This window comes from Psammomys obesus, unplaced genomic scaffold (genome assembly GCF_907164565.1).
Source record: "Psammomys obesus unplaced genomic scaffold, mPsaObe1.curated_primary_1811, whole genome shotgun sequence".
Taxonomy (NCBI): domain Eukaryota; kingdom Metazoa; phylum Chordata; class Mammalia; order Rodentia; family Muridae; genus Psammomys; species Psammomys obesus.
Window position 1 is genome coordinate 9,182,298 of NW_026585626.1, and position 12,993 is coordinate 9,195,290.

At 40.3% G+C, this 12,993-nt stretch overlaps 1 protein-coding gene across 1 annotated transcript in view; it reads left to right on the top strand.

Annotated features, from left to right (window-relative positions):
• The window catches only part of Plcl2 (phospholipase C like 2), a 183,601-nt gene that overhangs the window by 528 nt on the left and 170,080 nt on the right, over window positions 1-12,993 (top strand). The window contains exon 2 of the mRNA XM_055614023.1: window positions 168-742. Coding sequence (XP_055469998.1) covers window positions 404-742 — 339 coding nt within the window. The 5' untranslated portion in view covers window positions 168-403. The remainder of the gene's footprint in view (window positions 1-167; window positions 743-12,993) is intronic.

The following is a 12,993-nucleotide window of genomic DNA, read 5'->3' on the forward strand; positions in this document are numbered from 1 at the left end:
GGCGGCGGCGGCGGCGGCGGGGGGCGCCGGCGCGCGCGCGTTATTTTTGGCGCCCGCAGCGGCGCGTGTGCCGGGGCGTGTTTTCCTTCCCCAGGTGCCGGCAGCCGGGGCGCCGCCGCCCGAGCTGACTTAGCCCTCTGTCTCTCTCTCTCTCTCTCCGACCCCAGCAGGACCCCGGAGGTGACCCCGCCGGCACGACGGTCTCCGCGCGGGGAGGCGAGCTCGCCGCACGCGCCACCTCTGAATCCGAAAGGAAAAAAAAAATAAAAAAATAAAAAGAAGAGAAAAAGCGGAAGAAGCGGCCGAGGCGGCGGCGGCGGGAGGCGGCGAGGAGGAGGGGCCGCGCGCGGCGGCGGCGGGGACGCGGGGACGCGGCTTTGTGCAGGCGGGTCGTGGGGCGCCCATGGCGGAGTGCGGCCGGGGCGCCGCCGGCGGGGCCCTGCCCACCTCCCCGGGCCCGGCCCTCGGCGCCAAGGGCGCCCTGAAAGCGGGAGCCGGGGAAGGCGGCGGCGGCGGCGGCGGCGGCGGGGGAGGTCGCCTCGGCCACGGGCGGGCGCGCTATGACAGCGGCGGGGTTTCCAACGGGGACTGCAGCCTCGGCGTGTCCGGGGACGAAGCCCGGGCCAGCCCCGCCAGGGGACCCCTCGGCGTGGCGCTCGCGCGGACCCCGAGCCCTGCCGCGGGTCCTGTCCCCAGAGACAGCAAGCAGGGCGGCCTGCCCCGCCGGAGCAGCATCATCAAGGTAGGTGGGAGACCCGCGCGCGTCCTTGGGCTCGGTTTCCCCGCCCCGGGGTCGGGGGGGAAGCGGTGGCGGAAGGAGGCGATGCAGAGTGAGCCCGCGGCGAAGGGGAAGCCGGGGTGCATGGGTGTTCGGAGTGCTGGCGCAGGGATTGGAAGCCCGTGGCACTGGGAAAGAATGGAGAGGTGATCGGGAGTCTGACATCCCCAGAGCAACTTGGGGCTGTCACCTCTCCAGATTGACTTGGAATTAAATGGCCATGTACCTACCTGGGTAGGGCAGGCTTTTCCGAGGCAGCTTAGCTTGATGGCACACTCCCTGTAAGGTTTCTGTTGTATGTTAAAGACAGGGATCTTGTGAAAATATTTCCTGAAAACCCCAGGCAATGAACATACATTTATTTAATAGGTTTCTTCTGATCTAAGTTGTAATTGGTTGCCCCCTGCAAGCGGTAGCGTTTGGAGGATGCACGGTATCCCGTCCTTCAGTTACTCGGAGAAAGGGAACATAAAAGCAGATTTCCTTTTTCTTAGCCTCAAAAGCTTTGAGAGATTACAGTTCTGCACAATTTAATTCTTTCCTAGCTGCCATAGCCAGGCCTCCGGATCAGCAAGTTCCTTTGGTTTGCTTGTTTTTGTTTTTTTCATGGTGTTATTCAGAAAGCCACTAATTGTCCTGTGAATTTTAAATTTCTAGAAGTGGCATTAAGAGTTCATGGTGGTTTCCCTCAAATATTACAGTTTAGTGTGCAGCATTTCTAGCGACATGAAGAAGAAAGTTGATAAGCTAAGAGAGGTAGATCTAGCGCTCAGATTTGGAGCAATATGGAATGTTGCTTTTTGGAAAATGAAGGGGTTTTTAGGACAGGGCAGTGAGTAGCAGAGCGCATTTGTAGTGCTACACCCTTCCGTGTGGCTGATAACCCTTAGGAGAGAGGTCAGAGTGCGACAGCAGCACAGAGTTAGCACTGGTGGCATTTGAAATTCAGAAATCCTCAAGCACTGTTGAAGTGTCTCTGTGTTATCAACGTCTGCAGACATCTAGTGAAATGTACCATTTTGCTTCGGTGTAAGAGGCAGTTGTGAAACTGCATTTAGCCTTGTTATCTGTTTGCTTAGTTTATTTGTGGACAAGGCACAGTTGAAGAGCTTAAAGATGGAGAACATCACCTTCCTTTAAAGATCAACTTTTAAACCAATAACAGTAGTGTCTTTTTGGTGCTTGTGTACTTTTGGTGATGTATCTTTTCTTCTAGTATGTAGTTTGTTTCCATGAAAGTTGTTTTCAAGTATATATGATTTTTAATCCTATTTGCAGAGCTATGTGATATTTTTGTTTTTATTGGTTAACAAATATTTATGGTGGTTTTGCACTGTGATAGTAATAAAATTTTATGTGAAAATTCAGAGAATATGCAGGCTTACATAATTTTAACAACTTCTTCACCCAAGGGTTTTGAGGACCTGTTTGTACATATAAAAGGCCAGAATTTATAAACATTCATAGTAAGATTCATAGGGAAACCTAATGGACAGCAGCAGTGTTGTTCTGTTTTACAGTGTGGGAGCCAAGGAAGAAGGGCGATTTGCCTATGTATGACGTAAAAAGTGCTTCTGTTAGAAGCTCATGAAAAAGTATTGAAGTTTTCAGAAATCACTGGTTGGGAAATGGTAATGGTACTTGTATTGAATTCTGGGTTTTAAAGTTATGTTTCATTTTTCTTCATTTTAACTTTTATTATACAATGCTGGGATCATAGAAGGTGCTCAGTAAGCTACTCGCTGTAGGGCAGAGGAATGCTAAGGAAGTGCCTGTTCTCTGTTTTGTTACTTTCTTAAACAGGTGGTTTTGGATTGACCAATCATATCTTGGTACCTTGTACTACGTAGATAACTTGACAGATTCCCCTTTCTGGCCATTATTCTCAACCTACTGTTTTTGAACCATTGTTGAAAATTATGGAAGTAGTGTTGAGAGTCGATTTTACCTGGGGTACAGAAAGAAAGGCCACTCTAGATAGCTAGGTAGTTGTGTTTCTCCATGAATTGATGTCTTGAAACATCGAGACTTTAAGAATTTAGTGTTGTGTTTTCTAAAGACACACACATTTTAAAGCATAAAGATAATGTCTTAATAGAATAAAGAAGCCTTTTGATTTAGTGTCCACTTCCACAAAGCAGTGAATTCTGCACAGGCACCTCTGCTGCATGAATGGCAGAAATTGTATCTCACTTTTGTTAAGAAATAACAACCATGCTTAAGCAGAGCCCATGGGATAAGGGTCATAATGATTTCTCTGTTTCCTTGTGCGCTCTCTAAAGGGCTTTAGGAGTGAATGTGGTTAGGTGTTCTGTGTGTCAGGGCTGATGAGTGAGCAAAGGTGCTAAAGGCAGCAGCAGGTCAGTGACTACTGGCTACAGAGCAGATATTTATGGGGTTGTGTTGGTTGAAATGTCAGTCTCATGTTTCTTTCATGTGTTCTATATTCTTTTCAGTCTTCACATCCTGTTAGGCCGGGGTCACCAAATCAAGGAAGGGTAGGGCCTAAATATATGATAAGCCAAGAAAGGTTCTATACTACTAATATGAGTGACATGTTCAGAAATACACTGTAAGCTGACCAGAACTCTACTTATTTAAAATAATTTCTTTGGTGTTTCATCTGTTCTATAAATAGCAATGCATAAGAAATTGTAAAACTGTATTTTTCTGCCAAAATAGATGCACAGATCTGTACTAAAAGAGCTCTTCAAATGTGGTAACAATCTTGAAGAAAATGAGAGAGAGCCTTAAAAAATCTTTTCCAGATACTTTGCGGTTATACAGAACTCACTCAAGTTCTTTAACTTGCTGAGAATAACAGTATGTTTTTGAGATTACCTGCAAAGGCACATTAATGGACTTTTAGGGGTGACGCTGTGTTAGTCACCTTTAGCAATCTACAATCTAGTCAATGAAAATGTCACTTTCATTTTCTCTTTCCGTAATTCACTTGGCCACACTTCTCAATACCATCTCCTTTATTTTCAAGTAAATATTTGGTTAACTTTTCAGATGGCCACTTATGTTTTTTAATATGTAGTTAATTCTTTAATTAAAATATGAAATAGTATTTGGGGCTTTAGATTTATTTTTTTAATTTAGAAATCAATATATCAACATGTCTTAATTTGGGCAGTTTGTTTCAATCAGAACAAGTAAATACTTTGCTTTTTAAAAAGTGCTATGATTACAGTCACAGCGTCAGTCTTACGAGCAATGACAAATGCATGAAATCGCCTAGTCACTGCTATAGTCAAGCCACAGAGCAGTTTGGCCAACTTTTTTCACCCCTCCCCCCGGATCTCTCTCACCCTCCACTCTCACCTTCTTAGAGGACGGCAGCCATTAATGTTGGGCCCTCTCCTATACAGCCATTATATATACTTACAAATATAATATTACATATATTATATATACAGCTATTGCACTACCTGGTATTCACATGGAGTAATCGTAACCGCGGGTTACTGCACTCCCGCTGTGGTCAGGACATGTGAAAAGTGTGGCGCTTATTCACATTCTCTGACCTGGTCCACAGAGGACGGAGGCAAGAGGGGTGTAGAGAGGTTAACCATGTTTCTGAGGTGCTGGAGCTGCACGCAGTGTGTCTCTTGACTGAGGTGCTTTCCATTAATCTTTAAATTTCTCCATCCATTTACACTTTTTTCTGCCTTCCAGCTCCATCTCCACCTGTACTTCCATACTGCTCTGCTTCTTTCTACCTCATAGGTTCCTATGTCTTATTTACTCCTTTTCTTAAGAAGAAGGTTCAGTGTCTTGTAGAAAGTGTGTATTTAAATATATGTGATATATATGTATCTATATGGGAGTTAGTAAGTTCTGATAATTGACAACTCAGTTTTATGAAGAGATTATTAGATTTGACGCCAACTGATTCTGATTGGAATATACTATTTCATGGGCTGTGTGCTTCAAAAAGATTTTTTTTTCATGCACATAATTTTGAAAATAACCAGAAGAAAATACCTTCATGTAAAGTTGGGTTTGGGAATTTCATTCCTTCCAGAATTGTTCTGCATGAGGCCAAACGATCTGTCCCTTTTGTGGTCCTGAATTAGGAGTAGACAGTTGAACTTTTATGTTTTGGTCTCAGAGTTTAAAAAGCATAGCTGGAGAGTGTTACTGCTTGTTAAAGCACTTAATCTGATGTTTGAGCTTTTTAAAGTGACTTACATAATTTTTGCTCAGCTTTTGTCTCTTTTTTAGGTGGTAAATTACTTAAACTTTATTGCCATTGATGTTGGAATGTGAAAAGGTATTTATCAAGAGTGTTGTGAATTAATAATAAACAAGCCTAAGGAGTCTACAGTTCTGATATACAGAGTGTCGAAATGAGAATCTCTCTTCTCTCAGTTTATTTTCATCTAATGCTGGAAACTCAGTCCTTCGTTGCAATGAATGGGTTAGGTAAAGAAGAAACAATGTTTCATTGTGGTCGTTTCATACACCTCTCATCGAGACATAGGCCTTTTAACAGACAAGGAAACCTCTACATAAGGACTGAGAATTATTCTCAGTGGGGCAAAGCATTCAGACCAAATGTCTGTCTTCAAAGTCCATTTAAAAAAATTATTCTCTTTTTATTCCTATTTGCCCAAGCCCTTCTGGCTTCTTAATTGTAGATGATTCTACCGGTCTTGAAATGACAACAGATTTCTAATTAGAAGAGGGAGGCTTCTTCAGAAGGAGCTCCATATAGCTGCAGTCCTGGCCGTAATGCCCCATGTGCTGTCTGATCCACAAGCCACTTTTCTTGACAATGAAGTCAGTATTTGAGCATCTTCTTGTAGTGTGCCAAGTATACTGAGTTGAAAGTTGCAGGTGTTACTAGCCCCAAAACTAAGCAACTAGATTTAAAATAATCAATAATGAAGACTCATCGTATTTTCAGAATGGAAAGTGATCACATAAAATTCTGTCATTAGAGCTATACAAGGCCATACTGATTAGTAAGTATATTTAGCTGCTGGCTATGGCTGAATTGACTTATTTGCATAATAGTATAACAGAATTGGAAAGTTTGTTATGTAATACTGCAGTATGTGGCTATTAATAGAACAAAATGTGATCTTAAAGAATAACATTTTTTTTGTGAAATTTTCTGCTGTAGAGAGCTGCACATATATACTCTACTTATACATGAATATAGTCTGTTTATAAATAGGAAAGATTGAGCGATAAGTTAACAGTATCGAAGAGGTAAGTTGAGGTGAGTCCAGGTGGTCTCCTGAGAGCAGGAGATAGGTAGCAGGTTTCTGTTCTAAATTGAAGATGACCATGGAGGGGTTGAATATTTTTTATGAATACTGCTTATGATGCTTTATTGCTTTTTTTACCAATTAATGTGGTCACAGAGGGATAAAGTGACCTGTTCGCAGCTACCATTAGAATCAGGCTGCATGATTGGCCCCCTGTTGTCTCCTCCTTCCTTTAATTTTCATCCCCTTTAAACTTTCTCATCCTGTAGTCACAGTAGTTACGATTTTTCAAGTTACTTTATATTTGAATGATTAATATAACTGAGTTGCTTAGGTTTTTTCCCCTCTGTTGAGCCACTCATAGCTTCTAATAGAATTATTCAGGTGCTCTAAGTTTGGTGGCTAATGAAAGCATAGTGTGAAGGATGTATTTTTGGAGCATTTAATAAGGTTTGTTGAAAAGAAATCTGTACATTGTTTTAAGGCTTTCATTGCCTATATAAAATCTCATAAATAATTTTATATGCATTGAAAATACTAACTCCTTTCATAGGGCATATTTAAGTTTGCTGTAGTAGATGCTGCCAACCAAGTTTCCTAGTTATGATTACTCAAACATACATAATTGATATTGTCAGTGGGTTTGGCTTGGTTTCTTTCTTTTTTGTAACCATTTTCATGGTTATGTGATTGGTTAATGAAACATTACCATAGCTTTCCAGTTGAATATCCTGGTGACTATGACATTGAGAACCTTTTTGTGTTTCTTGATCTTTTGGATATTGTCTTTGCAAAAAAATGCTGGTTTGACTTTGACTGTTGGAAAATTTGGTTTTAAAAAAATTGATTTGTATGACTTCATATTTTCTGGATGTATCTTTTGAGGTATGAATGATATATAGATATTAAAATGTCTTTTCCTAGATATGACTTGTGAGATGAAAAAAATTTCTAATTTTAGTGAAACCAAATTGTTCACAGTTTTGGTTTTGGTTATGATTTTAGTGTTCTATTTTAAAGAAATCTCTTTTTAAGACCATGAAGATTTTAATTTATTTTGCTTTTGGAACCTTTGCTTTACTTTTCATATTCTACGTAGACTATATATATACACACACACATATATGTATGTATGTATATATTGAGATGGGGTCAAATTTTTCTTTTTATATAAATATATGATTCATTCAATTCATTCAGCACCATTTGCTTGAAAATGGATTTTTTTATTTATGTACTGTATTCATTGCATTTTATGATGAATCAAGTGACAAGTTGTGTGTGGGTTTGTTTGTGCCTTGCCTTCTGGGGCGTGGAGAAAGCCTTCTCATTGCTCAGAGGAGATGATATAATGGAGGCTTGATAGTCAGGTGATTTATATTGAAGGGACAGAGCACACTGGTGGTACTCATTATGCAGTGCGCTCATTATGGTGGCCTTACAGGCCAGTGTATGTGTCATGACAAACATAAACTCTTGGAGTAGCCATAACAGATTTTATTAGTTATAATGCAGTAAGCTTTCAATTGTTCCTCGCTTCAGTTATGTGATGTGTACTCTTTGACCTCTCAGTGTGTGCCCTGAGATTGCCATTAGTCCTGCTTGTTCTATTTGGATAATAGTCTTTATTTTCTAAATTAATGTGTAGGAATCTTCTAGCACAGAAGCATATGCCTCTCCCTTTTCTTGGGTAGTGTCTGAAGAAGAGAAGAAACTTGAGAAGGCTGAACTTGAGGTTTGGAGAACTCTTGTTTAGTTTTATCTAAGTGTTGTTGGTGTTTTTTTTTTTCTATTTAGGCTGTATGCTTTCTGTATTTTGCCGTTGGTATGTTGCGATATATCCCAGTATACCTGTTCTCTCCCCAAGACTTTTGTCGCGAGTGGTTGATGGATTTTGTCAAAGGCCTTTTCTCCATTGTCGTATCGTTCTATTGCTGTGAAGAGACACCATGACCAAGGCAGCTCTTATAAAGGAAAGCATTTAATCGGGGCTGGCTGACAGTTCCAGAGGGTTAGTCCACTGTCATCATGGCGGGGAGCGTGGCTGCACATATGGTGCTGGAGAGGGAGCTGAGAGTTCTACATCTGAGCACGCAGACAGTAGGGACAGAGAGTGACCCCTGGCCTGGTTTGGATCTTAGAAACCTCCAGTGGTGCTACCTCCAACAGGGCTACACCTCTCAACTCCTTTCAACTACTCAGTGATGACTAAGCACTCTTATTCAAACCACCACATGCATCTAATGTGGTTTCTGACCTCTAGTTTATTGGTGGGTTCCATTTATTGGATTATATATGTTGACTCATTCCTGCAACTCTGGAATGTAACTCTAGAGGTGACTTGAACATGATGTATAATAACTTGAATTAAATTTGCAAATGGTTTATTGGGATTTTTATATCTATGTTCAAAAGAGACATTGACCTATACTTTTTTGGTTGATTCTTTATCTGGTTTTGGCATGGATAATGTTTCATAGAAGAAATTCGAAGATGTTTCTTTCTTTTGCAGAATAGTTCGAGGAGTACTGTTGTTAGCTCTTCACTGAAGGCCTTCTTCTGCTGGCCCTGCACTGAGTTCACCTGGAAGGTTTTAAATTGTGATTTCTATCTTACTGCATTTAAGGGTCTATTTAAATCATTTATTACATCTTGATTTAACCTTCGTAGGTTGTATATATCTAGAAGTTAATCTGTTTCTTTTAGAATTTTCCAATTTGTTGGAATATAGATCTTAATAGTATGTTCTTACAATTTCTGAGTTTCGTCAGTGTCTGTTGTAATGTCTTTTTTTTAAATTTCTGATTTTATTAATTTGGGCCATTGTTTTCTTTTGCTTAGTTTGGATAAAGGTTTATCAATCTTATTAATCTTTTCAAACTACCAATTCATTGTTTCATTGATTTTTTTATACTGCTTTTGTTGTTGTTGTTTCTGTTTTATGAGTTTCAGCTTTGATTTTAGTTATCTCTTCTCACCCATTCTTATTTCGCTAGGGCCTTCAGATGCATCATTAAGTTCTAACTTGAGATCTCAATTTTTTTTTTAATATACATACCTAGTACTGTAAACTTCCCTCTTAGGACCTCCTTTATTGTGTCCATGGATTTTTGGTATACTGCGTTTTCTTTCTTTTCTTTCTTTCTTTCTTTCTTTCTTTCTTTCTTTCTTTCTTTCTTTCTTTCTCCTTCCTTCCTTCCTTCCTTCCTTCCTTCCTTCCTTCCTTCCTTCCTTCCTTCCTTCTTTCTTTTCCTTCTCTCCTCTCCTCTCCTCTCCTTCCTTCCTTTTTTTTTTTTTTTTTTTTTTTTTGAGACAGGATTTCTCTGTGTAGCCTTGGCTATCTTGGACTTGCTTTGTAGAATAGGCTGGTCTTGAACTCACGTAGATCTGTCTGCCTCTGCCTCCCCAAGTACTGGGATTACAAGTGTGCTTGTGTTTTCATTTTCATTGAAAGTCTAGGAATTTCAAAATCTCCATCTTGATTTCTTTCTTTACCCAATTTCAGTTTAGGATTGTCTTATTTAGCTTCTATGAATTTGTGTGCTTTCTGTCTTTTCTCTTCTTGTTGCTATTCATCTTTATTGTATGATGATTAGATAGAATATGGAATGTAATTTTAACATTCCTGTATTTACTGAGAGTCACTTTGTGTCCTCAAATGTGGACTATTTTGGAGAAGGTCCCATGGGCTACTGAGAGCATGTATTTAGTGTTTGGGTGGGGTGTTCTGTAGATAAATAGGTATGTTTGATTTATGGCATTATTTAATTCAATTTTCTCTATTTTTCCCCTAGATTACCTGCTTACTAGTGAGAGTAGAAATTGAAATTATCGCTATCACTGTGTTGGTGTCAATCTGTGTTTTTAAGTCTAATAGTTTCTCTATCTCTGTCTCTCTGTCTCTCTGTCTCTCTCTCTCTCTCTCTCTCTCTCTCTCTCTCTCTGTGTGTGTGTGTGTGTAATTGGGTGCTCTTGTGTTTCGTGTGTTAGGATTGTAATCTCCTGTTGGATTTTCCTTTAAAGAGGATAAATTGTCCCTCCTTATCTCTTGCCTAGTAGTGGTTTGAAATTGATTTGGTCAAGATATTAAAATAGCCACGCCTGCTTGTTTCTTTCCATTTGCTTGGAATTCCTTTCCCAAACTTTTATTATAAGGTGGTGTCTATCATGGTCATGAGGTGTGTTTCTCTGAGTCAGCAAAAAGATGGATCCTGTTTTCTGATATGTTTCTATATTAGGAAGTAGAGACCATTAATATTAGAAATTACCTTCAAACATTGTGTATTGATTCCTGCCATTTTGTTTCTGTGATTCTCTATTAGACTTCTTTTGGTTGAGTGTTCTAGAATTGCTTATTTTTTCCTTTTTGGTTATCTTTAAAGTTCTCTTTAGACCTTTAAGTATTCCTAGCAATATCTTCTGTAGATCTGGATTAATGGTCATAATTCCTTGAATCAATTCTTTATCATGGAAAGTGTTTTTTTTTTTCCCCTCCATCAACTGTCACCAGTAGTTGGCTAGATACTGTGCTCAGGTTCTTCAACAGCAACAAGATGTCGTATTCCCATACACTCTTCAGCCCCATCCTCAACTACCTCCTGGCTTTTTCTTTCCCCGTTTGTGGCTGTATCTTGAAAGAGAATCCAGACTTCTTTCTCCATCTCCTCTTTTTTTGAGCTACTCCTGTCTTCCATCGGTCAAGGTCATCAGTGCACTCCTGATGATCATCTCCTGTTCTGTGCCTCATACTTGACAGCCTTTCCGTAGATGTAGATACAGTTAAGTATGGATTCGCTGAGAAGTTTTAAGTTGATATATTCAGTTTAGGTTTTCCCTTAGCATCCTTGTTGGCACGTCACCCCCAACACCTTACTGCATATGGTCAAACCCACTTTTCCTTTTCACACCCTGTTGTCACCTTCTGCGTAAGCTATTTCTTGTGTTAATTTAGCAAATAGCACCACCGTCTGTTCTCCTTTCTTTCTCTTTGAATTTGTGTGTGTGTGTGTGTGTGTGTGTGTGTGTGTGTGAGTGAGTGTGTAGCTAGAAATGGAGGTCAGAGGTTGACATTGGGTATCTTTCTCAGTCATATTCCACCGTATTTTTTTTTTTTAAAGAGCTCTTTGTTGAATCTGGAGTTTGCCATTTCAGCTGTGCTGGCTTGTCAGCAAGATAAAGATACATGCCACTGAGTTCAGCTTTTTATGGGGGATGTTGGGGATATAAACCCAGGTCTCTATGCTTGAGTGATACTTTATCAACTGAGCCATTTCCCCAGCTGTCATTTTCATTTATGTCTATTGAATCAGTTTAAATGAGAGGGGAATAATTTATTTTTAAAAGAACTTGACAAGCTTAAATTACAGCTTGTTCAAAGAGGCATGGCCAATTCTGATTCTGATGCTTGCCGTAGTATGAAAGTGTGTCCCTGCCAAAGGCACTGAGGTCTTGGTTCCCCGGATGGCAGTGTTGAGAAGTGATGAAATGTTTAGGGGGTGGAGCCTTGTGGAAATTCTTTAAATCATCTAGAGTGCGCCCTTTTAATGGGGATTATGGGACCGAATCCTCACTTTTATTTGCTTCTCAGACATGAAGGTAACAGTTTGTTATAGAGTGTTACAGTTAAATACTCCATTACTATCCAATACACCCACCAAAAGCCCCAACTTCAAAGCTATAAACAAATAAGCTCTTATATTACCTGCCCCAGGCATATTGTTATTGTGATGGAAATCTACTAATATACTGCTATTAAAATAAAACGAGTGATTCCCTATAGCAAAAATTAGGTGTAACTTAAATTTCAATATACATTTTTTTAATTTTTTTTTTTAATATTAGTTACAGTTTGTTAACTTCGTATCTCTGCTGTATCCCACTCCCTCTTTCCCTCACACCCTCATCCCCTCCCTGTCCCTTTTCAAGTCCACTGATAGGGGAGAACCTCCTCCCCTTCCATCTGATACTGGTTTATCAGGTGTCTTCAGGACTGGCTTCAAAGTCCTCCTCTGTGGCCTAGCAGGGCTGCTCCTCCCTGGGGGGGGGGGGAGGTCAAAGAGCCAGTCATTGAGTTCATGTCAGAAACAGTCCCTTATTAGGGTCCCTTATTAGGGTACCCACTTGGATACTGAGCTACCAAGGGCTACATCTGAGCAGAGGCTCTAGGTTGCATCCATACATGGTCCTTATTTGGAGAAACAGTCTCATAAAAGACCCCTGTGCCCAGACATATTTGGTCCTTGTGGAACTCCTTTTCTTTCTAGGTCATATTAACTCCCCCCCCTTTTTTTTGATTCCCTGCATTCTGCTGGAGGTTTGGTTATGAGTCTTAATATCTGCTTTGATACACTGCTAGGTAGAGTCTTTCAGAGGCCCTCTGTGGTAGGCTCCTGTCCTGTTATTTGTTTTCTCCTACATCCAATGTCCATCCCATTTGTCTTTCTAAGTGAGGATTGATCATCGTACCCTGGGTCCTCTTTCTTGTTTATCTTCTTTAGGTGTATAGATTTCAGTATGTTTATCCTATCTTATAGGTCTATATAAGTGGGTATATATCATGTGTGTCTTTCTGTTTTTGGGATACCTCACTCAGTATGATCGTTTCTAGGTCCCACCATTTGCCTGCTTATTTCATACGGAAGGAATCATGTAAGTATCTAGGTGCTGAAATGCCTCTACCCTCAATCCCCATTAATCTTTAAAGATCTTATATAATTTTCTGGGTGCTGGTTCACTTGAAACCACAAAGCAAAATTTAATTGGAATCTGCCTCAGGAACATTTATTTAGAAAGTGTTAGAAATTAGGAGTGGGGCTGGAGAGATGGCTCAGCTGGTAAGAGCACTGTCTGCTCTTCCAGAGGTCCTGAGTTCAATTCCCAGAAACCACATGGTGGCTCACAACCATCTATACTGGCATACATGCAGATAGAGCACTCACACATAAAATAAATAAATAAAATCTTAAGAAAAAAAAGAAATTAGGAGTGGACAAA